Source organism: Tenrec ecaudatus, chromosome 8, assembly GCF_050624435.1.
Source record: "Tenrec ecaudatus isolate mTenEca1 chromosome 8, mTenEca1.hap1, whole genome shotgun sequence".
Taxonomy (NCBI): domain Eukaryota; kingdom Metazoa; phylum Chordata; class Mammalia; order Afrosoricida; family Tenrecidae; genus Tenrec; species Tenrec ecaudatus.
The window spans coordinates 121,926,528-121,952,732 of record NC_134537.1 but is presented as its reverse complement, the minus strand read 5'-3'; the positions used below and the strand labels follow the sequence as shown (position 1 = coordinate 121,952,732).

At 42.4% G+C, this 26,205-nt stretch overlaps 1 protein-coding gene across 4 annotated transcripts in view; it reads right to left on the bottom strand.

Moving 5' to 3' along the window:
• The window catches only part of FAT1 (FAT atypical cadherin 1), a 151,221-nt gene that overhangs the window by 76,571 nt on the left and 48,445 nt on the right, over positions 1-26,205 (bottom strand). For all 4 annotated transcript variants that reach the window (XR_012785746.1, XM_075556789.1, XM_075556791.1 and 1 more), the window contains exon 3: positions 5,376-5,690. Coding sequence is in view for 3 of the 4 variants with exons in the window: in XM_075556789.1 (XP_075412904.1) it covers positions 5,376-5,690 (315 nt within the window). In the remaining variant the exon portion in view is untranslated. The remainder of the gene's footprint in view (positions 1-5,375; positions 5,691-26,205) is intronic.

Here is a 26,205-nt window from a genome sequence, read left to right as displayed (position 1 = left end):
ACTGTGCATTCAAGCCAAGTGAAATGCTTGACACCCTTTTACTACCTTCAAAATCAATGCAGTACCTTTCCCAAGGGGCCTCTTCCCAATGACACCCACCCAGCTGAGTTCCCACTTCCTCTTAGACAAGTGTTTCTTAGCAGCCCCTGGCATCCCTCTGAGGGGCCCACCTGTTTCTCTTTGCAGTTCACTGAGGGAACCCATCAATCTTCAAAGCCACTCTTCATGTGCTGCACACAGTGCAGACGCTCAGGAATGGTTGACACATAAACTATTTGAAGGATACTGAATTCTGGCTTTCCCTAGGTGCCCTGGACTTTTCAGAGACTCAAATTCATCTTTACCAGGAACCGATAGGTAGGCAAGGAGCAAGTAGACCAATTTTACTCAACAAATGTATTCAAGGGCGGTGTCTAACTGTATTAATCTACAAAACTCTCCTTGTCTTCTGGACAGCATTAGCGTGCGCACATGGAGGAGGCTGCAGGCAGGATGGCCTTCGTTAGCTCTCTGGCATCTCTGGTAAATGCAGAGGTCTCTGCCTTCTGCACAGACCTTCCCAAACAGGAGGATTCACAAAAGTCAGGTTCTCCATAATCATTGCAGAAAATTCTCCCAGTGGCCCAGGTATCCCAATTTTCAGCCCAGTGATTGTCTCCGTGGACCATTAATCATTAAGTGATTTGAATTAGGGTTTCCAGGTGGGTTTCCTGTATCAGGAAATAACCAGGACTTCCCTCGACCAGAGTCTCTCTCATCCGCTTACACGAGCTGGTCCCCAATACATGAATCTACCTATTAAAATCTGCTGTCCAGGTTGTGAGGAAGACTAGGTCTACATAGATTACAATGTTCAGAGTCCCGCCCTAAGCATTTGCTGAGCTTGAGGTGCAGAAAGATCCTGTGACACTCTGTTTAGGTTATTCTTTAAGAACACCCTTGCAAAAAAGAGAGGCTTATTTCTTAATCGTTAGAGACTTAGATGATTTGTGGGACAATCTGATTCCTTTGCTAACCAGACAGCTTATAGTAAGCATTTACAAATGCCCTGGGGCGTTACCTATAACTCGAGCTATTCTCCACTGCTCTCTGCCTTTAACTCGTGAAAGGCAGGTAATCCTAGTATGTTTTCTCCTGTTGCCCTGCCAGCAGAACACTTGGGGTTCCTTATTTCAGAGGCCCAGGGACGGCCAAGGTTTCAAGCCCCTGTCCCCCCTAAATAGCTCCCACCTACATGTTTTAAAGGCTCATCTTTTCCTCTTTTGTCTTCAAATATGTATTTTGCCCAGACCTAGTTTGACTGGCTATGCAAAAGGCCATTTTGCTTGCTCACCTCTTTCTACATAAAGAACTTAATCTAATCTTAAAAAGAGGAGGACGATCTATTAAATATGGAAACATTCCAGTCTAATTCACCAAACACATTTAAAGTGGAGGTAGGAACGCCCCTAAAATGCCATCTGCAGGCTTTCACTGAGATCTCTCTCTCTCTCTCTCTCTCTGTCTCTCTCTCAAGGTCAGTGATCTTTTGCTTCTAAGCAAGTAAGTTTCTGGAGTCAGCAATCCTCCTCCAAAATGCTGAGAACCTCTTCTTATCTGACAGCAGCTGCCTAATGTTTTAGACGTTTCCTAGTATGTGAGAGTCCTGACCTCAGGTGGCACAGTCTACAGGTGAAATCTGAACCCCTCCAGCAGTGCAGAGAAAAGAAGGCCTGGACCGCGGCGCCCCGTCCCCCCGACCCCGTGGAGTGGAGATGCCCGGGTCAGGCACACCCCCACACTCAGGAGGGTGAGTCACCAGGCGTCTGAACCAACAGCAGCACATCGGTTTCTAACTTTTCAGCTTTGAGGTTTTTTCTTTTTCTTCTTACATCACAGAAAAAGACGACTGTGCGTGCTCCCCGCTGCTCAGTAATGACAGCACACACAACCAGCATGCTAAAGCAAGCCTTTGAGGCACCCCTTGGAAATGAGTTTCATGTTGCACCTGTCTTGGTATTATCTCTTAATTCCAGCCTTTTTCCCTTAAACTTGGGTTTCTTTCTTGCATCCTGCCTCCACTGCTTCCAAAAGACAGACCCTATTAATTTATGTCCTCCAGCATTAAGTTCTTATCAGGTTTAATTATCCTTAGTCACCAATCGCTGGTTGTCTACGAATTTAAACCCTCCTCTGCTTCACCAGAGGAGCTCATCAGAACCCACTCAAAGGGCTAGGGTAGAAGTACCTCAATGCAAAAAAAGACTCATAGAATCAAGGCAAGTCTTGGACTTATGTTTCAACTGTCAAGAAAAGCAGCCCCACATGAATGCTGAAATACACTGACAGGTTGAAGAAGTAACATTTTATATACTTCATATGACATAGACTACTACATACCTACATGACCTCTATCAGGCTTTTAAAAGGTAATGGATACAATCCTTAAGCTTAAAATGTCTTTCCGCTGTGAGAATGGTACCTTTCCAATTCAACCAACCAAACCAAACTCCCTGCCAAGGAGCCCATTCCAATTAGAGCCGTGGTTCTCCACCTTCCTCATGCTGCAGCCCTTTCATACAGTTCCTCATGTTCTGGTGACCCCAACCCCCTCAACCATAACATTATCTTCGCTGCTACTTCATAACTATAATGTTGCTATTGTTACGAGCAACCCCTGTGAAAGGGTCGTTCAACCCCCAAATGGGTCGCAACCCATGGGTTGAGAACCACTAATTAAAGTGACCCTATAGAACAGGGAAGAACTGCCCTTTGGGGTTTCTGAGATGGTAACTCTTGATGGGCGAGGGGTGCCTGGTAGTTTCCTACCCCCATGCCAACGTGTACCCACTACAACACGATGGCTCCTAAATTACAAAAGAAGAGTTGAAATTAAAATGATGCCAGGAAAAGAAATAACAAAGACACTGAGGATGCTTTCTCTAATTTCTATCTTTATTTATTTGATTTATTATTTTAATTTTAACTTTTGTAGTATTATTTCCTTGAGTGATGTTGTGGCTTAGTGGGTTAAAGTGCCTGTCTAGTAAAACAAGAAATCTCAGGTTCACATCCCAGCAGTGCCTGGACCTCCACACTTAAAGAGCCCCCATGGTGTAGTGGTTATGTGTTGAGCAGGGATCACACGTCACTAGTTCAAAACCACCAGCCACTCCTCAACAGAAAGATAGGGCTCTCTACTCCCATAAACAGTTACAGTCTTGGAAACTCACAGGGGCATAATTGACTCCATTACAGTCAGTTTGGTTTGGTTTATTTACTTGGTGTACACACACACACACACACACACGTAACCACACCAACCCTTAGGATGAAAAGGCCTAATAAGCAAAAAAGGACCAGGGGTGGGGGTGGGGGTGGGAATGAGGTGATCCTAGATGGCCGCGATCATACAGGACAAGGTAAAACGCCCTCGTAGGGTGCCCTAAACTTTAACTTTTACAAAAGCAGTCACATATCTCATCTGTGGAGTGGCTGCTCTAGTCTTCTGGTCAGCCACCAAGGGTTTCAGCCACTGTGCCCCTAAGGATCCTTAGCAGTAGGATGAAACAACGAACACAAAGAACCAAGCCTACAGCCATCAAGTCAGTTCTGATTGTTAGCAACCCCAATAGAGCACAGTGCAGAAACCCTTTGGGTTTCCAAGACTATAAAGCTTTATGGAACAGGCAGTGTCATCCTTTTTCCAACACAAGCAAGACAGAAAGCATAGACAACCTAGGGTTTCCTACACTAAATCTGTAGTCTCATTTTTCTCCTGAGCAGCAGCTGGTGGATTTGAACCACTGCCCTTTGCATCTAAGATGTCCAATGCTTGCTACCCAGCAGTGCCACCAGGGCTCCTATGATCCCAAACCAAACTTACTGCCATGGAGTCAATGCTCCAGGCCAGTCAGAGACACCCACTGTGGGTGTCCGAAGCTGTAACTGTCTACAATAGTAGAAAGCTCAGTCTTTCTCCCAGAAAGACAGAGCTGCTGGTGGTTTTGAACTGCCGACCATGTGGATAGCAGCCCAACTCATAACCACTACACTACCGGGGCTCCCTGGATAGAGGTTAAATAAAATACTGAGTAAATCTACCTCTTCAGAATTTTGTAAAGACTTTACCTCCACCAGCAAGCACTGAGCAACTAAAATATCTCTGCTCAAAACCAGCAATATTTTTGATAAGGAAAACTGTCTCTCAGTGTCATGTGGAAGTTCATATTTTAGTGCTCATCAAGAAATCATAGTCCACGGTATCTATGTTTTCATTGCACAAATAATAGCCACATTTCCACTTACTACTGTTAGGTGCCACAAGTCGATAAAGACCCATAGCAACTCCATGCACAACAGAGTGAAATGCTACACAGTCCCGCATCATCTTTACAATTATTCTTATGTCTGAGATCATTGTTCCCTACACAAATGATAGTAGTTGCTGTCAAGGTGGCCCAGCCTAACCAGATTCATGGTGACACCATGCACAAACAGCTCAGTGCCTGCTTCTGCACCACCCCCATGAACCACTGCAGAGCCAACCATTGTTATGCTGGCTCTTAGAAGGGTATCTGTAAGGCTTTCTCCCGGTCCGTCTTTATTTTGGAAGCTCCACCGAAACTCGTTTAACACTGCAGCAACATGCTGCCCGTGGCAGCTGCATGGCAGCTATACAAGGAGTAAACTGGCCAGGGGATCAAACCCGAGTCTCTCTCGTGAAAGGTGAGACTTGACAAACCCCGAGTGCCCCAACACAAATAAGTGATGGCTGGGTGTGATATGACACAAAAGAGAACTGATAACTAAGAAAAAATGGAAGACAAAATGATCACATGAGTAAAGATTAGAAGTTTCTGGAGCCAGGGTTCTAGAATGAAGGAGCTACAGCGGGAGGTCACAGACACCCAGAAACTAAATTCAAGGAGTATCGCTCACGATCTGAAAACTGCTTGATTTGCACCCCCTTAACTGCCTGCAGATGTATCACTGCCCAGTGGGTAAATTTAAAAACAGCATCCACACACTACTACAGATTGTGAAATACTTTCACAGAAAGCAGAGTTGTTAAAATGTAAATACTTTGCAGTAGTACAATTTACAGCACTTGAAAACCTATAACTAATTTAGGAACTAGTACTAAAACAGTATTTCCTTTTTAACCTGAAAATGGAACTCTTTTAATAAGCAAGAGTCATTAAGAAGCTTTATGAAAGCAAATCCAAAGGAAAATTCTATTTGGACTGAATTTTTTCACTGGAAATAAAGGCTTGATTTGAAAACTCAGAAGGGAAAACACATCAAAAGTATTTAATAGATAAGTATTAATTTTTTAATTTTCCTTAAATCAGGACAGTATTGTCATGAATGCTTTAAATCATATTTGCACATACCTGTTTTAGGGTGTATTGAAAAGAATCCTTGTGGATTTCCACTTGTAATTTTGTACACCAGCTTGTCATTAGAACTAGAATCTGGATCAAATGCCTCAATGTGGACCACAGATATGTCCTTGGGAGAATTTTCCATTATTTCTGGATAGTAAGCGGGCTCTGATGTCTGCGGGGCATTGTCGTTGACATCCTCAACCTCTATGTAGATCTCTATAAACGAGGAAAGAGGCACTACTCCCTGGTCGGTTGCATAGACTGTCAGCCAGTAATGAGAAGTCAGCTCCCGGTCCAGTCGATCCGAAGTTTCTATGACACCTAGGGAGAACAAAGAAGAGCATGAAGCAACATGTCCGCAACATCAAAAACAGCTAACGTGTCAACCTAATAACAATTCTGCTTTCGTGAAAGCTATGAATCACTTCCTAGCTACAGGATGCAAGTTCTCCAGCTTCCCTGCGCTTGCTCAAGTTCCAACCCTGGAAAACGGAGGGCACAAATCTGTTCCTCGTAGCATAAAGCAATACACGAGAGCTAATGACGTGAATAGCACTTGGCACAAAAGACTGGCTACTCAACTATTTGTTATCTTTAGTATTATTAGTATCAGGCATGAGGTGGAGCACTTTACAAATATTATCCTATGTAATTTTCACAGCAATCCAATGAGATGGGTACTAAAAAACCATTCTCGTGGCAGAATACTTAATTTTTCCAAAGGACATTTCCAGTTAAATTCTGTTGACTTTCCCCAACTTTAATCATGGCGCCAGAGACAGAGCCTGAGTCACGGACCAGACCTAAGTCCTATGGTCCGGCAGCCCTGCTAGATTTACTATGATATTCCTCGACCACTCACTCCCCTGGGTTAGGTGGAGAGGCCGGACTTCTTTCTCAGTTTAGTATACAAACTTGTCCTGTTTGCAGTGGTTAAAAAATCAACATAGCAATGATGAAACAACTTTTCTCTAGTTACTAAATGCTTCATCTGCCCCACTATCATGATCCCAATTCTACCTTTCAAATCTGGCTACACCAGAGGATGTACACTGGTACAGATTGCAACTGGAAACACAGGGAATCCAGGACAGATAATCCCTTCAGGACCAGTGGTGAGGGTGGCGATACCAGGAGGGTGGATGAAAGGTGGGTTCGAAAGGGGGAACCAATTAGAAGGATCTACATATAAAACCCCCTTACTGGGGGATGGACAACAGAAAAGCAGGTGAAGGGAGACGTCAGACAGTGTAAGACATGACAAAATAATAATTTATAAATTATCAAGGGTTCATGAGGGAGGGGGGACAGGGAGGGCTGGGAAAAATAATAGCAACAAATGTACAAATACGCTTGACACAATGGATGTTATGTATGGATTGTTATTAAGAGTTGTACGATCTCCCAATAAAATGATTTTTTTTAGAGTCAACATAACCAGTTAGAGTCCAGAGTATTAATAGAATGCTCCCGTCTCATGTGCTGATATTCTCTTGGTTCCTTTTTACCACCTTAGGCAGACACCAGACAGCCAGAGCATTAAACATATAATTCCTCCCTCTACACAATCAGCTTCATGTAGACCAAAGCCGCTTCTTTCATGGACACCAATATACCCAGCACCTTACCCCAAACCCAACAATTATTATTTCAATAAACGAATGAGAATGCACTAACAGTTTAAGGGAGATGGGGTCAGAAAGTCCTCACTGTGATATACTAGGGCATCGTCTAAAGTGTATTAGGTAAGAGAGAGTTATAACAGGGAGGGTCTCACAGTCTTACTTAATCCTGGTATCAACTTCATTTCAAGATAACTGACAGCAGAAACATCTATTTCTCTTTGGTAAAGGCTACCGTTTCATTCAAAAATGTAATTTTGCCCTTTAGCCCTCGAAAAATATTTCTGTGCATTTTTTTGTCCCCACGTGAGTTAATCATTCTGAGCTGATGCTATTCGGAGGGAGGGTCCACACCAGAGTGCAGGTTAGACTTCGGAAATCTGTAATTCTAGAATCAATGCCGTTTCCAACTCAATCCAAGTACAACGGAGAAAAAACACACATTCATTTCAGTGAGGCTCAATGACGAAACAGTACTGAATTACCTCAATCAAAAATAAACGTTTCCTCTTTTACATCATTTAAGTTAAACTATTTACTTATATTAATATCAGGAACACTAGCCTGAGTTTTAGTAACAGCTATCTTATGGGTTTACAATGTAGATATAAGCTAATGAATTAACATATTGTGGAACTTATCATGATAAAAGGAGTATGCACTGCCACGCAGAAATACTAGTTACTTAACTTTCATCTGGTCTTACCGAAGGCTACCATATATGGTTCAATATAACTCCAAGAAATGTAGAATGAAACCTCAAACCTTTCAATAGAAGTGGAGTAAACTAATGGCTACACAGCTAGCTGCCAGATAAATCCATCTCCGTAACATGCTTCCCTCCTTTGAGTCCAAACATCATCTATGCGCACTCCATCTATTGCTAAGTTAGTGGGATTCTTAAATGGAGCTGTTTTTAGCCTACAGCAAATAGTCCCTGTAGTAAACAGGGAAAATAAGCATTTATTTTCTCTTTATCATCATCCTCACCAATGGATACAGAGGAGGTCAGTGTGCAGCTGAATCCACAGTTCCCTTAAGAAGAATGGCGTATCACCACAAGGAAGGCACGTGTGCCTCGCTTATGTTACGCCATGTCATCTCACAGTCAGCTACTAAAAAACTGCGCGAATACAAGTACATGTCCTTTTAAAAATTCACGTCTTTTGAGTTTTAATCCTCAAATAACTCGTGCTATCCACAAACTGCACCATTCTAAATGTGATTTATAGGCATTTAATAAAGGTGGCAATTACAAGCACAATTCATTTTGTGCTACTCTGAAGGCAGGCTCTGTGATAAGCATCTCCTGTACATTATCTTATTTAATCTTTACCCCAGCCAGGCCCTGGAGAAGGCCATCGTTGCTACAGTGGAAGGGCAGTGAAAACAGAGGAAGGCCTTCAACGAGATGAACAGACACGTTGGCTGCAGCAATGGCCTCACGCCCACTGCTTGATGGGATGGTGCAGGGCTGGGCAGTGCTTTGCTGTTGTACGTGGTGGTGCCAGGAGCCGGCTCAACAGCAACGAACAAGGTCCAACCTGCCTGCATGTAGTGATAGTGTCTCAGTTCACTGAGGCTATGAAAGACATGGAACTGTCTCAGTCACGGGCAATGGCAGCGCTCCATTCATACACCACGAATCTATGGCTTTCTTACCAGCAAAGTTCCTTGTCAATCTGTTAACATTGACCAAAAAAAGAGTAAACAACACTGCAAAGTCAAACCTTAATTGTCCATTACTTTTATGATAGGTCATGTGAGTATCAAAAGGAGAGCAATCGATGGGCATTCGTTGTAATAAATAGCCCTCTAGTCCCAATGGGAGTCCTGGTGGCACGGGGTTATTTGTGAGGCCGCGAACTACAGGGTCAGCAGTTGGAAATCACTAGCTGCTCCTTGAGAGAAAGATGGGGGCTTTCTACTCCCGTAAAGAGTTATAGTCTCCTGTGATGCTCACCCTCCCAGCATGATTGCTGAGCCTCCCAGCACGACCGCCGAAGACAAACTGAGTGCATAGGTGCATAAGCAAATGTGGTAAAGAAAGCGGAGAGGGCCCAGATTACAAAAAGATATAGCATCGGGGTTCCTAAAGGCTTGAAGTTAAACAAGCAGCTATCTAGCAGCGAAGCAACAAGTCCACATGGAAGAAGCACACCAGCCTGTGTGATCACGATATGTCGATGGGATTGGGTAACTGGCATCAGAAGACCCCAAACAAACAAACAAAACCATATTGTTGAGAACAAAGGGGATAGGAGCAGAGACCAAAACCAACCTGTAGACAATGGGCCATCCCTTCACAGAAAGGTCACAGGGAAGGGATGAGTCAACCAGGGCTCGGTATAGCACCCATGAAACATACAATATTCCTCTGGTTCCTTGAGGCTTCCACACCCCCATTATCATGACCCCAGTCCTGCCTTTCTCTGTGAGCTAGACCAGAGCATGTACACAGGTATAGATAAGAGACGAGATCACAACACACAAAATCCAGTAGTAGAAATGGTAGTAGTGACACTAGGAGGGGAAGGAGAAAGGGAGGATAGGGATGGAGAGCGATTGAAAGGGTGACGAACAACAGAAATGAAAGGGGAATGGAAACAGCAGTAGGTAGATGCAAGATATAAAAATAATAATTTATCATTTATCAAGGGATCATGAGGATGGAGAAAGGGAATAAAAAAGAGCTGATAGTAAGGGCTCAAATAGAAAGTGAATGTTTAGAAGATAATGATGGTAACATATGTACAAATATGCTTGATATAATTGATATATGGATTGTTTTAACAGCTGGAAGAGGCCCCAATAAAATGATCCTTTAATAATTAGGGGGGGGGGAGTTATAGTCTTGGAAACTCACAGGAACACAGTTTTACCTTGGCCTGTAGGGCCACTGAGTCAGCATCAATTCGAAGGCACTGAGTCTCAGCGAGGGTACTAGAAATTCAGTGGCAAAATTCTCGTCTATCAGGGTGACCCAGGTTTAATTCCCAGCTAATGCACCTCACATGCAGCTGCCACCTGCCTGTCACTGGAGGTGCGCATGTTGCCATAAAGCACCACCACAGACAGAGGGGCTTTCTGCTCCCTTCATGAGTCACTCCTCAGAAACTCACAAGCGCAGTTCTACCCGATCCTATAGGGTCCCTGTGAGTCGGCATCAATTCAATGGCAGTTAGTTTGCTCATTTGTATGTTTGTTCGATGATAGTGAACAGGTAGAGCTTCAGACTAGATGGATTACAAGAAAGGCCTGGCGATCTACTTCTGGAAACCAGCCAGTGAAAACCGAAACAGTCATAGTGGTTCAATTCCAGGGTGCAGAGTCCCCTGAGTCATCTTGACAGTGGGGGACACCTTTGCTGTAGCTACCAAAAATGCAATTTAGTAGAAGGCAAAATATAAATATGAAATGCAAACAAAGGGCTTACAATCATAGGCAAAATAGTCCGTCCCCCATCGAGTTTATCACTAATTACAAACCCAGGTCTGTTAATTCTGGACTATAGTGCATACTTATGGCACCGCCGATCTCCCAATCAACCTGGAAATTGGTCTAGCCAGCTACCAAAACCAAACAAACATACTACCAGAGTCAATTTGAACTTCCACAGGAGAGGAAACAGTCTTACTTTTTCCACAGCACCACCAGGGCTCCTTTCTAGCCAGTTAGGGGGGGGACACTGAGAGCCACAGAGTATCTCTGCATACTAAAACATGAATGCTTAAATATGAGAGGCAACAGAGATGGTATTAATTAGTAATAAAATGATTAAATATTAATGAGTGAAAAGACCCAGATGCTCACGCTTATGAATTCACGAACTGTATATTTTTATAACACTGCATAGTAACTGTGCTGAGATATTTATGTTTTGGCATCTTTTCACTATACACCTTTGTAAAAAATTTTTTTAAATCTCAACAATTGTCTAATATCTATTCTGACCGACACTCACAGCCATGGAGTCAATCCTTGGGGAATCCCCTGGTGGTAACTCTTTAAGGGAGTAGAAAACCCAGTAGTTTTCCCAATACAGTTACTACATAACTGCAAGATAAATGTTCATTTGCCAATGAAAAAAAGAAGCATAAAACACCTAAGGGTTAACTAGGTAGGTGCTCTACCTCTGTGGTAGGTTACATAAGCTGGTGTCAATTTGGGGCTTGAGAGGATTAAGATTGAAGGGAGGGAGTCTAGTGTATCAATCGGGTCATAGCCAATGAGGCCTCTGTGTGGGCGTGGCCTTCTCCTGAAGATTCTGTGCACTCATGTATTTCCTCCTTGGAAGCAGGAGACAGACTCTCTGCTGACTCCTTGAGAGATATTGCAGCTACAAGGAGTTTTCACTAACTGGAATTAAGGGCTCTCCTCATACTTAAAGAAAATAAAAGAGAGAGTACTGGAGAACTGCTCCATTGCAGAGGTTCGCTGTTCAAGACTAAAGCCCTGTTCTAAATGCACACAGCCTTCACCTAAGCATAAGTGGGTGGACAGAAGCCATATATGTGTCTTTCCTTTCTGTTTTTCCTTCTATCTGCCCAGTCACAAGCTGTAAGTATATGCTGCCCACTTCCAAAATGAGACAAAGTTGTGCATCCCAAGATCAAAAAGCTCTCAAGCCTCTCAGGGCAAGGTCAGGCCAAAGACCTCAAACAAACAAAAAGCCAAACTCACTGCTAGTGAGGTAATTCCCAACTCACAGTGACCTGCAGGTCAAAGAACAAGTGCCCCTTTGGGTCTGTGAGGCTTTTAAATTCTCCTTCGAGCAGAAAGCCTCATCTTTCTCTTCTGGAGCAGCTGGTGGGTTCAATATGCTCTGCTGGTCAGTGCATAGCCCACTATTCCACGGGTCTCCTGAGGAGTAACCTTGTGGTGGGTGCTGTTGGTGCCATTGAGTCGGTCCCGGCCCACAGCAGCCCGATGCAACATAGATCCCAACCCTGCCCAGGGGTGCACAGCCTCACACCCACTCCTGTGCTCAAGCCCACTGCTGAAGCCACTGCCACCCACGGTGCTGCAGGCCTTCCTCTCTCTCACCGCCCCTCCACTGTACCAGGCATGTGTCCTCTGCAGCGCTGGTTTCTCCTGACATGCCCAAAGTACGTGAGACAGAAGTCTTGCTATCCTGGCCTCAAAGGAGCACCCTTAACAGTGCTATATATATATGTCTGCCCAGACAGGCTTGCTTGTCCTTTTAGCAGTCCGTGGTACTTTCAATAATCTCTGTCAGATACACATTGGGTCTGCTTTGATCTTTTTAATTCAATGTATAACTTCCACATGTGTTTGAGGCCATTGAAAATACCAAGGCTTAGGTCAAGAGCACCTTTGGTCCTTAGTGAACTCAAAATCAAGAATGTAGAGTAGGGGTTCGTTACACCCCAACCCAATGAAATTCCTGTTTTCAAAGAATGGTGAAAAGATCTGCCCCAAATCCAGATACCAAACTGTACACCATCAAGCCTATTCTGAGAATGTACACATCCTACAAGGGGTTTCTGAATCTATACATCTTTTCAGGATTTAACAGTTTTTATCTTTCTCCGGAGGAGCATCCGGTGGTTTTGAAATAAGCAATCCAACACTTACTTGACAGCACCACCAACCAAAACCAAACTCACTGTCATAGACTCCAGCGCAGCAGCACCAAGTCCACGGCCTCCTGTCAAGCTCCCAGGGCTCTTACAATGCAGGGCAAAATTGCAACCTCACTGCCACCAGTCGGTTTCAACTCATAGTGGCACTAAAGGACAGGGCAGAACTGCTCCTTTGCATTCTGGAGACCACATATTTAGGGGTACAGGCAGCCTCAACTCTTCTCTCCAGGAGCGGCTGGTGGATTCACTCTCCTGACTCTGTGGTTAGCAGTCCAGTCTGTGACCCACTGCGTCACCAGGCCTCCAAAAAGGACCAATAGAGCAGCTAAAAAGCTGACCAGAGGCTGCATTTACTTTTGGTAGCTCTGTAAGTCCTCATTCCTATGTTCTTCCATGTTTCTTCTGCCAGCCCTTCCAAAAGCCACAAACACAGTTTATAAAAGGATTTTCTTCTATCGCTTTAGTAATTAATCAAGTAACGTAAGCTCTCAGGACAGAAACTTCAAATTAGGACCTTTATGAGAACAAGAACGAAAGACTCCTTGATATCACTGGATGTGAGTCAAGCCAGGGTGCTCATTATCGTGCTCCCATTCCTATCAATCGATAGCCATCTACCAACCGGCTTCCAATAATTACTTTTTTGAACTCTGGGTGATAAGCTCACTGCTGAAAAACATCTCAATGGACACAAGAACTACTGATCTTACAGATGCATCTCTACAAAACAAACCAAAAGTACTACTACACTTCCCCCCCATACAGATATACCTCCATATACAAACTCTCCCTCTATGTGCTCCCTTCTGTCTTCAAGTAGCTTCCCCTTCTCCTCCATGTATGCTCCTCTATTCTACATCCTCTCCTGCTCCCTCTTTCTGAGCTCCCAGTGACAGTGAGGGACAGAGAGAAGAGCAGCCCCCATCTTCCACTGAATTTCACCCACCGTCAGCAGAGAGGGCACGCGCTGGGGGAGAAAAGGGCAGTGAGAAGGAAACCATGAATGGAGGACGCAAGACAAGCAAAGGACACTGCTTTGTGATTCTATGACGTCTAGTGTGGGCCCAGAAGACGAGTGTCCACGTGTGTTCGATACACCGATCCTCTGCTTTCACGAAGCATTACAGAGGGAGAATAAATGCCTCACTGCCATCCTGAGAATACAGCGATGACCACTGCAGGGACAACTGCTAATAAGCTGCAAGCTTTGAAAGAAGCTGGAAATCTGGAGGTATTAAATAAAAAATATTTATCATTCGACATACTCTCCAGGATGTCAAACCACCACCAGATGTCACTATGGAAACTGATTTTCAATGGCAGGCAGTACAGGAAACTAGAGGGAAGCGGGTGGGGGGAGGTTAGAGTATAAATTTGGTAAGAGCTGTAGTTGAAAGTAAAAGCTCACAGCAAAATCTCTAGGATGACTCATTAATGCCTACATTTAATTAAACAGGAATTGATGCTATCTTCCCAGAGCCTAATTAATTAAAGTTTATACAGTCCAGTGTTCATTGCTAACTGTAAAAAAAAATAAAGGTTTCAAGTTTAGCTGATTCCTACTATCCACCAGTGATAGCTAATGGAGCTGTCCACCTGAGTATTGTTCCTTGAATAAAAAGGGCCAACTGACACAGTGGAACAATAGAGTCCTTCTGAAGGTAAAAATAATTTATCTGACTTAAAATTCCCAAGGCCAGAAGGTTATTTTTCTTGCAAGAATTTCCCTAGTTGCTTTAATGAACACAACTTGGCCCCTTTCCAGAAAAAGTGGTTTAACACTAGAATGCCAGCCTAAAATCAGTGGGTCAACCCAGGAGCCAAGCGATGGTACAGATGTGGCAGCCCACCTCCTTGAGATCCTCTGAGGCAACTCTGTCCTGCAAGCCACAATCATCCACTTGATGGCAAGGGGTTTGTGGTTTTTCCTTTCTTGTCGTTCCCTTATCAAGCTCTAGTAACAAAGCTCCAGAGCCTGGTAGATGCTCAGAAATGTGTTAGGGATAAACAAAAATAAATGCTTATCAAAAACAAGTCTTAAGAAACTGCCAAACCAGAGGATGGCTAGAAAAACCATAGCCATTGAATTGATTGCAACTCATAGCGACCATTTATAGTAGGATTTCTGAGGCTGTCCTTGTCCCTAAGAGAGGCTGGTGGCTTTGAACAGTTAACCATGAGGTTAGCAAGCCCGTGTCCACTGGAGGAGTCCAAGGAGTCACGTACCCCAGAAGTGATGCTGGTCCAAAAAGAAGGGTGCCAGCGAGAAATGAAACCAAATATGAATAAACGATCGGTGTTTTCACACTATAGTATCTGCTCGATTTTTCTGTAAATATAGAGTCAGTTCAGTTTGTTCTGAAAGGATGCCCAACAAACTACATACAATGTGTTCATGAAGTTGTTTCTGTCTTTATGTATTAGAAACTGTCTTGTTGAGCTAATGAAGTACTGAGTTTATACCGATAAATGCCGTAAGGATTTAGCACTATGGTGATACCTTGAGAGATTTTAATGGGTACAGCAGATGCACTGCCATCGAGGCAAAACTGACATATGACAATCTTACGCAGGTTTTCCAAGGTGGCAAATCTTTACAGGTACAAATAGCCTCAACTTTCCCACTTGGAGTAACTAGTGGTTTTGAAGCACCAACCTGGAGCTAGCAGTCTGGCACTTAAAGACAGCATCGCCAGAGTGCCTAACAGGAAACCTTGTGTCAGTAGTAGAGAATTAAATGTTCCTGCCCACTGCTGCCATTGAAAGCTATAAAGCCGTGTTGCTGTTGAATATTTAAAATAAGGGGAAAATAAAATTAAGAAGAGTCAGCTAAAGATATTTAAGATTCTAAAACGGCTATTCAGTTCACTTAGAGAACAGCATAGAGAAACTGCTTTCATTAGCCAAATAAAAATTTCATAATTCGCTTTCTTCTACAGAATATGCAAGACATTACTATCAGCTTATTAATGTGGGTAACAAAACAACATGTAAAGTAATTTTAATGCTATATTTGCCAAAAAAATAAAAATAAGTTTGTTCTTTTAAAATAAGACTGTCCTATCTATATGTATATATAAAATTACATTGCTAACGATGTACTCAAAAGTTATGGTCCATATATTTGAAAATGTATAAAGAAGTCAAAATAAATAAGTTAACTATGAAGTATCTGTCCAGTAGTAGCTGTAGTACAGTTCAGGAGCTGTCTCTGTCCTTATAGCCAAATGTAGATTACGTGGCACAGTTTATATATTTCCAGGATAAAGTCATTGTACTGTTTACATGATCTGATAATCAAAAATCAATGCCTTGTCATGAGTGGGTGTTTTTGTTTCTTCGGAAGCCATTTGCAATTGGGGAACTGAGCAAACTCAATGACAAGGTGGTGGTGGTGGAGATAGTGATGACAGTATTAACATAGGGAGATAAAAATTTATGGTGTGCCAGGTGTTACTTTAAGCCCATCCCATCTATTAACTTACTTAATCCTCACAGCAACCCCAAACACATAGGAAATGTGATCACCCCTATTTCCCAGATCTGTCTTGGAATAAGCAGAGCCAGTGTTCCTTAGAAACAAGTGAGACTTCATCTCAGATACTCTCAGGCCTCTTATTCAGAGGACCCTGCAAATGGACCTCAGGCTTGGTTGACAGTGAAAAAATGAAAGGCGGCGGGGACTGACAGTGGCTGCAGTAATGGGCTCAAATATAGCAACAATTGTGAGGGTGACACGGGACCTGGCAGCATTTCATGTGTCCTATGTGGAGTCGTTCTGAGTCAGAAGAGACTCAAGGGCACCTAACATCAATATCACAGATGGGGAAACTAAGACAATGTAAACAACTTGCCCAAAGTAACACGTCTCATTAGTGGTGAACTGGGACTCATTCCCACCGAGTCTGGCTCCAGACAACTATGTCATAAAGCCTCTGAATCTCTGGCTGTCCTGTAATTGGAGAGGCGCATGAGGGGCAACTATCCACAACCTGTAATTCTACCGAAGATAAAAGTTCTGGCTTCAGTGGAATGTAAAATGCACTGACCACATGGGGAAAAATAGTCTGGTTGTCTTCCCAATACTTGGAGACCTAGGCAAAGTCTCTAATGCAGAAAACAAATGAAACATAAAAGTGTGTCCCCATGCCCTTAAGGCAATTTTATCAGGAGAGAAAGGGAACCAGTTTATTTCATTATTGGTGCATATTATAGGGCGTTCTGGTGGTGCTGTCAGGTGTTGGGCTGTTACCAGCAAGGTTGGTAGTTCAGACTCACCAGCTACTCGGTGGGAAAAAGATGAAGCTTTCTGCTTCTGTAATGAGAGACCATCTCAGAGACCCTACAGAGGGTCACTATGAGTTAGAATTGACTTGATAGCAGTGGGTTTGGGCTCTTGTACATATTATACAGCTTAATAAAAGGAGATACATATGTGAATTACATGGAAAAATATCAGTGATAAATCAAACGAGTGAAAGCTATAAATCGGCATCAAGTGTGTAAAAGTATGACCTTGGTTCAGTTTAGTTTTTTATCTACACTATATACACAATTATACATACAGAAGGAAAAGGGTCTAGAATTAAATGACGGCCTAAGTGTCATGTAAAAAAAATAGCCTAATAGATTAAAACTTTAAAAGTTCATAAATTCCCATATACCAATTTTAAGCCATAGTTTAAAGGTTTAATACACCAAGCGGAAGAACATTATCTGTAGGAGTCCTTCAAAAGTTGTGTTAAAACCGCCGTGTATTATTTTGTTAATATTTACTATTTCCTTTGAAATATTTTCTAGTATTTATTCATTTGTGTAGTGGCTGTGTACCAGTTACAAACTAGATCCCTGTATCTTTAAATTGATAGGTAAGTAGAAACATGTACACATAGTTTTTACGTAGCCTTACTTTATTTAGTATAAGAGGAGAAGCTTGGTGGTGCAGTGGTTAAGCACTGGGCTGTTAACCACAAGGTAAGCAGTGTGAAACCACCAGCTGCGGGATGAGGCTTTTTGGTCTCATAAAGAGTGGTGGCAGGTCTACGCTGTCCTACAGGGTCTCCGTGAGTCCGAGTGGACTCAGTGGTGGAGTGTGGATTAGTGCAGAAAACGGGGCAGAGCCTGTTCCATGACTTAAAGGCTGCACATGCAGCACATTCCGGTAACACTGATGAAATAAATGTGTATGAGCAGGAATGTGCTCAAGGGACTGGAAGGGTTGGCTACCGGGAGCTGGAATCAACTCGAAGTTGCAGGTTTGGTTTAGAGCTAGGTTCAATCGTTTCAGAAAACCAAAAGTCAAACCCACTGAGAGACACCAAGTTCAGAACTGTCCTGTGCCTTTGAGTTTCTGAAACTTTAAATCTTTACAGGAACAGATAGATTAGAGGCTGGTGGGTTCAAAGTGGTGACCTTAGGGTGAGCAGCAGAAATTTACATGAACATGAAAGGGGAAGTGAGAACTGTCCACCAGAAGTCAGGGTCAGCCCTTCAAGCCTGTGAATGACTACTGTGGCAATTCAGCAAGTTATCGTTTTAAAATATTTATACAGGAACCTATTTGTATAGCTTTACATCTGGGAAATGTTGCAATGATATTGCCCAGTTAGGCCTAACAGGTTAAACTGACTAATGGGAAGACTTGTAATGTAGCAACTGTCAAACTGCATTTTCAGTTATCTGTCTCACTTATTTAAATCATTTTAATTTAAATGTTATCAACATTTTCAACCAATTAAAATTATTTCAATAACTTTAAAATAAGCTTAATAACTTTTTTTGTCCTGAAAACTTAAGAAGACTTTGATTAATTAGGTTCACAATCAGATTTTAAGCATCAGGTGTCAAAGCCTAGAGATTTCTTTCATTTTGTATGGTTATTGCCAGGGCAAGCTCTCCTAAAGCACATCTCCATTCTTTGTTGAGAAATGATCCCAAGGCCTGATTGCCATGTCAGAATCATTGCTACTGTTAATGAGGACCTTCACAGATGAGCTCTCCAAACATAAATAGATAAAATCTCTATGAATAATCCAAAGTGTCATTCAACACCTATACATTGGCTAAAACTACACACCCCCATGTGCTCTGAAGGTACTGAAATTCAAAGTATACATTTTACATACTGTTTCTCCAGTTTCTATGTAGGACTGTTTCTATAGTTGGTGTTCTATTTTTGAAGCCACACAATGTTAATATTTACCACCTACTCACCCTGCCCTTCTATTTACTGAAAGCACTCTCAGTGAATACTTCATGTATGCCATGTTCTGAAATCCTCACAATCACATGCACCTGATCTTCCACGAAAGCAGAGGGCTAGAGCTGGAAGATCACTGGTCCAAAGTCACGTAATCATCACAGGAGGAATAAGGACACTGATCCAATACCATACCATGTACTGGTTTCACACTAAATAGCTCATTTAAGCCTCAAAACAAAGTGCGAGAGTTGCTCAAAGTGACATGCAGTGGCATACAAGCCAGAATCGGGCAGACACTCATCACGAGCAGGCTGTTCTCCTGGGCGGCTCCCTAAGCCGGCAAGGCTGTAATTTCACACGTACGTACGCTCTCAAGCCCTGCCCCTTCCCTATAAACCTATGTAGATGATCTTCCTAAATCCATCTCGACTAGTGGTCAAATCAGCACATCAAACAAAGTTCCCAGCACTTGCCCAGCAGGAAAGAGTAACAGGGCTGACAGTATGAAACACCAACTGAAATGGGCCAGTCAACTCCAGGTACAAAGTTAAAATCGCACGTGACTAGGGTCCATTCAGAAGAAAAAGGGGTCTTAAAATGGTCCATGATGTAACACAGTTCTATAGTCTTATGCAAAAAGGCACAGACTAAATTTCTATTAAGTAAAACATAGTAGGTATATGGCATTCTGTTGATACTACTAAATATCACTGTGAAACTATCACAAACGAGTTGTGAATACTTTTCTTGACTTTAAAATGCTGAGTGGCAGATTTCCGGGGCCCTAAATGTTGAGCCAGTTATAAAGTCTTGTGTCAAATCAAACAGATATGAGCAGTACCCCTCATAGGGAAAAGAGAAGGCCGTAACTTCTGTACAGTCCTGAAAAGCAAGACAGTTCTCTGCTTTGTAAACCACACTTCATGATATCCTCTCTATCAGCAAGAATTGCATGTGGTTTGTAGTGGTTTGGGTTTTATAAGAAATGACACAGCTGGTTTATACCTTCACTAATTCATTCAACAAACACCTAAATTCCTATCATGGAACAGCACAATAGGAGGACAATATACCAAAGTCTTATAACAAAGAGAATACTCCACCGGCTGAGCAGCCCAGGAGGGGAAAGGAAAACAAGGTCCTTGGCTTTCTAAGCAGGAAGGCAACAGTGTTCAACAACTGGCTGCTAGAATAATGCTTTTCCATTTATCTTATAGCTATCTGTTTAAATGCCACAAAGATGCTTTGTGAGCCCACAATTTGAGACAACATACAAAAATCTTGATTTTTAATCTTAAGTCATGACATAGTTCCCTTTTATAAGAAAAGGGGAGGGGAAAGGATATACACTTTAATGACAGAGGGACACAGGAATTAAACTGAATATCATTTGCTTAAGGTTACTATCTCCTGATTTTCTATTTTAAAAAAGTAGTCTTTGCATTAGAAATAGTACATACAAGTTAGTTCCAAACATAAATAAGCATAGTTGTAAATCCACATGCATTAAGGTTAAATCTAAACTATATTAACAGAACTTCAGATATTTCAGAAATGCAAAAGTAACCTTTAAACGTTAAGAGTACTTGCAGGTTTCCATAAGCTGGACAACAACTGCCTGAAGCATCTGTATTACAAAGTATGTTCTAATAGGAAGACAAGGCACTATTCAATGACTAAAATGTCAGTTGAAATTACTAAGCCTCCTGCCAAACTCCTTAACCACTCACTCCCTTGGCTAAAAAAGGAACGGAGTGAGAGTCTTCCTGCTACGGTCAAGTATTAAAGGAGTCATATATAAATAGAGTCCTCTCCAAGAGACAGTTGTCCCCAGAGTCCTAGAATGCACCAGGCTGCTAGAAAAGCATGTTTTCCTTCCCCAAGAGCTCTTTAGTCCTGACACAAGGAAGTCCAAATTCCAAAAGTACAACTATTTCTTTTAAAAAGAAAACCTTAGATGTAGACGCAATGCAGCTTTGCAAAAGATAAAAATAAATAAAGGTGTGTTCTACAGGAGCTAAACACCCAGTGAAGCAAATTAAAAAACCCATCGACCTTGCAGCGCCTGGGGTAATGGAACTGTACCAGCCTCCCTCAGGTTTCCAATCTATTTCAGAGGGCCATTTTCCTTTACCTGGGCCTCTACACCGGCTCCGATTAAAAACAAAAACCATTTCTCTATCACTCTGTGCAATTTGTAAAAATTTTAAGTGCCTATTGTTTTACAAGTTCTGGAGAGAAAATTTAGAGGTGAAAATTCAACCACTTTAAATATGAAATGTGCTGTCATAGAAACGTGTGCACAACAGTTACAAAACTAATAGAGCCAAACCTATTGCTATCAAGTTGATGCCAACTCACAGTGACCCTGTGACAAGAGCAGAAGTGCCCCCACAGAATTCCCAAGGCTACGATCTTTACGGAAGCCGACTGCCACCTTTCTCCCGCAGAGCAGCTCAGACAGCCAACCTTTCAGTCAGCAGTCTAGCACTGAAGTGGGCTGCCTCGGGAGCACCTTAATTAAAATATGCTGGTACCAAAGCCGCTGAAATGTTTGTATCGGAGAAAAGATATACATGGAACAGTAAAAATGAGAGCTACTCTTCATTTAAAAGTAAGACTGGTTTAAAATGCAAAACATTAAAAATGAATTTTCCTTAGTATTTTTGTAAACACTTCACATCTTGTTTTGAATATGATATGCAGTTTCCAAAATACTTCCTCAAAAGTTACAGACAAATCTGAAATGCAAGAATGAATAGCAAAGTTCTTAAAATACACTACTAGCATTCCAAGGACGGGAATATTTCTATCTAGTTCAGGATATCAGATATACAGGTTTAAAAAAAAAGAACAGGCAAAGAGCCCTTTCAAGTCTGATGGGACTTACATTATTTTTTAAATAATGGAATGCTAAACTCCTAGCTGAAACTGCCTCTTCCTTCAATCATGTATGAAAGAGATAATAAAGAATCCATGTATTTTTCCCAACTAGTTTAAGTCTGCTGTAACAGTTTGTTGAAATCTGAACTTCGAGAGTGGGTTACACAGGGAGCTGCTAACCCCAAGGCCAGTAAAGGAGCTCATCAGTCCCTTGGGGAAAGAAAGCTGAGGTGGTCTAGTTCCATCAAGATTTAGTCTTGGACCAGTGGCTCTCAATCTTTCTAATGCTGGGACCTTTCATACAGTTCCTCATGATGTGGTGACCCCCCAACCATAAAATTGTTTGTTGCTACTTCATCACTGTCATTTTGCTACTATTATGAATCAGGCAACTCCTGTGAAAGGGTCATTTGACCTCCAAAGGGGTGGCGACCCACAGGTTGAGAACCGCTGTTGCTTGGCTATTGGGCCTGGACTCAAGTACTCCCTCAACACAAGAACACTTTGTTCAAACAATCCAGCTTTCTGTGATGCTCACCTTCCTGACAAGATCACTGAAGACAAATGGGTGCACAAGCAAATGTGGCTAAGAAAGCTGATGGTGTCGGGCTATCAAGTGATAGCATCTGGGGACTTAAAGGCTTAAAGGTAAACAAGTGGCCATCTAGCTCAGAAGCAACAAAGCCCACATGGAAGAAGCACATCAGCCTGTGTGACCATGAGGTGTTGATGGGATCAGGTATCAGGCAACTAAGACCCAGAACAAAATCATACCAATATGAATGGGGGGGGAGGGGAGGTGGAACGGAGACCCAAAGCCCATTTGTAGACAATTGGACATCCCCTTACAAAAGGGTCACAAGGAAGAAACAAGCCAGTCAGGGTGCAGTATAACACCCATGGGACCTACAACTTTCCTCTAGTTCTTTAATGCTTCCTCCCCCCTTCCACTATCATGACCTCAATTCTACCTTACAAATTGGACTAGACCAGAACATGTACACTGCTACAGATAAGAGCCTGCAACACAGGGAATACAGACACCACCATAAAAATAATTGAATCTGCTTTCTTGATTATGTAGTGTCATTTCTGTAATGTTCCTCACCATATATATGTATATACATATGTATATACATACATATATATATCACTCTCTCCCCTGCAAACAATTACTTGAGCCAAACTCCCAAAGATCTCTAACAAAGGCACATACGGGCACTTGACTACCTAACTGATCATTTTATCAACTGCAGAATTCAGAGAAGTTCTAAAATAGGCCATTTAGTTCTCTCTCCAAGGATGAAGCCAATAAAGCAGGAAAACGAGCATTAAAAAGAGCAATGAAAATAAACTCCAACCCAAATGAACACATATAGGACCAAGCCAAGCTCTAGAGATGAACGCCATCACCAAACGGTATCAGTCACAGAACTTGAATCAAATCCTGACACCCACATCTTCTGAATGTTTAGGGTACCATCTTTCATGCCATAACCCAGTCCCAGCAGCAATCAATGTGACATTTCTGACTCAAGCAAAGCAAATCAATAGCCAATGATGTAAGTTCAGGGTTGTACATGGGCCCGAGTGTGGAAAAACTTAAAAAGTACTCCTGGTCCTCCTGTATTCCTCTGATCCTGATAGATTTGCTCTAACTGCACCTCACAATCATTACCTGTGTGTATTACTGGATTATTTCAAAACGAGTGAAAACCAGAATTCCTATTGAGGTTATGTCTTTCAAATCAGTATACTACAGGTCAGTCTTTGGGCAATCTTGAGAACAATGGCTTTTAGTAACTGTGTGCCCCTGGGCAGTTTATTACTTCCTATGCCTGTTTCCTCATGCATAAAAAATGGAGATGACAGATGGGGCTTTATTGGTGTGTTTTTTCCCAACAGTTTTATTGGCAAATAATTCACCAATCATTGCATTCAATAATTCGATCACATCAAGAAGAGTTGTGGAATCATCACCACAATCAGTTTTAGAATATTTTCTTCATTTCTGTATCCATCATTATCAGCTCCCCATGTCCCCCAACCTTCCCTGCAATACACCCAAGAGACCATTAATCCAGTTACTGTCTCTGTAGATTTACCTATCCTCAACTTCATAGACAGGAAAACACTAAAAAAAAAAAATGAAAACAACAATAACAAAGTTAAACAACCAATTACAAGGATCTACATAAAACCTTCTCCTTGGGGGATGGGCAACAGAAAAGTGGGTGAAGGGAGACGTCGGACAGTGTAAGATATATCAAAATAATAATAATTTATAAATTATCAAGGGTTCATGAGGGAGGGAGAGCGGGGAGGGAGGGGAAATGAGCTGATACCAAGGGCTCAAGTAGAAAGCAAATGTTTTGAGAATGATGATGGCAACCAATGTACAAATGTGCTTCACAAAATGTATGTGTGCATGGATTGTGAGAAGAGTTGTACAAGTCCCCAACAAAATGATTTTTTTAAAAAGGAAGTATTAAAAACAAGAAATTTTTTAAAAGCTAGAACAAATTTAAGTGGATCAAAAAGGAGATCAAATGATAGGGTGCTGAACTGAACCCTAACTGCATCTTCATCAATCCAATTCCCAGTGCAGCATGCATGTTAGTTAGCAAGGCCACTAGTCTGCGGGGGTCCCTGGGGTCTTAACCACATGTATTTCCCCACACTTGTTTTGTTTCCTTCCCTTCTCTGAAATAGCTTTGAAATTAGTCAAAGGGGAGGTCAAGTGACAAGATATTCCAGCTTTCACCTAACTGCACCTCCCAATAATCGACTTTACAATGCTGTCTGCTAACAGGGCTGTTCACAGCCCTTAGCTGAGATGAGGGGATTCAAAGGAGGTTTAATCCATGTGTGAACACCGCAAATGGATTTGGGGGAAAAAATGGGTTGTTATAAGGACTAAATAACTTGTATAACAATAAAGGTGGGTTTACAGTATAGCAATACAATTTAACAGCATAACAATAACAACAGTGTATCAATGAAATAACCTAGTGTGGTAGGTGTTGAGTCTGTACTTGGAATCAACCAGCCACTTATCATTAGGAAAGGTGGGGTTTTCTATCTCGTAAAGGTTTACAACCTGGGACACCCAAAAGGGTAGCCCCCCCAATCTGTCCTAAGGTCCCCCGTGTGTCAGAACCAAGTCAACGGTGTTGATCTGAGTAACAACCATGAAGTTACCGATCACTTTTAAGTCTATTTGCTGCTGCAGACAACAGTGTGGGAGTCTGAGCACCAGGAAGAGTGTCTGCGGACAAATTCTCTAAGCTCAAGTTTAAGAAGCCTGGGCCGGGAGAAGAGTATTCTCGTGGAGGGGAGGCCTTCACGTTTGTGGGGTGGAGATGCATCCCAGTCACATTCTCCTTAGTAAAAGTTGTTCCCCAGTGTTTGGCCCTGTGTCTCTCCCTGCCCTCCCCATAATAAACCCAGTCTTAAAGTGCTTACAAGCGGGTGGTTGCTACTATAGTCTGAAAGGTTAACTGCTTGAAGGTTGTCTACCATGTAAACAAACAAACCCTATTGTTTGTCCCACTCCACTGTCTCCAAGAGGCTGGTTGTTCCCATTCTTGTCATTCAAGTTCCAGCTTATATTTCCTTCTAAGAAGGGCCCACTCCCTTCTGTTAAGGATCATAGATTGTTCCCCTGGAGAAGGGTTTAGGGATACTTAAGGTCAAGCCAGCTCATAGGTGACCAAGATTAGACCACCATTAACTCTAGAACCTGCCCATCTTGTTATGTATGTCCCCCTTCCTGTCTCATGAATTCCTCTACCACCCCCACTTCCTATTGCATATATGCCCCTGGCTTCTCCCCCTCCTGTTACGTATATGCCTCTAATAATGCAACCCCGTCCTTTTACTTACTGTGTGCTTACTGAGGCTTATATGCCCGAGATTATGTAAGCTTGTAAGAGAATATATTCCTCGCTCACTGTTAATGCTGGTCACCATGGGAGAGGTGAGCCCTAGCATGTCTTGTCTGTTTTCTTTAATTTACCCTTCAATTACACAAAGGCACTTTGAAGCCATTTGATTGTGGAGGCTGGTCCCCCAAATTAACGGTGTGAAAATATTTTTTTAAGATGCATGCTGCTTTAGTGTATAGTGGATTACACATTGGGTACTGAGCCACACAGTTGACAATTCAAACACACCAGCTGCTCTGTGAGAGAAAAATGAGGCTCCAGTAAAGATGTACAGCCTTGGAAATCCAAGGGGGCAGCTCTACTCTGTCCTATAGGATTGCTCTAAGTCAGAATTGACTGGGTGACAGTTAAGTTTGAGTTTGGATACTTATAAAGGTGTTATTAACTCAGCAAGAAATCTGCTTCACAAGTACATAAGCCAATATGAAGAAAGTTGATGGTGCCCGGCTAACAAAAGATATAGCATTGGGGTCTTAAGGGAGTGAAGATAAACAGTGACCATCTAGCTGAGAAGCAACAAAGCCCACATGGAAGACGCACACCAGCCTACCTATGTGATCATTAGGTTTTAATGGG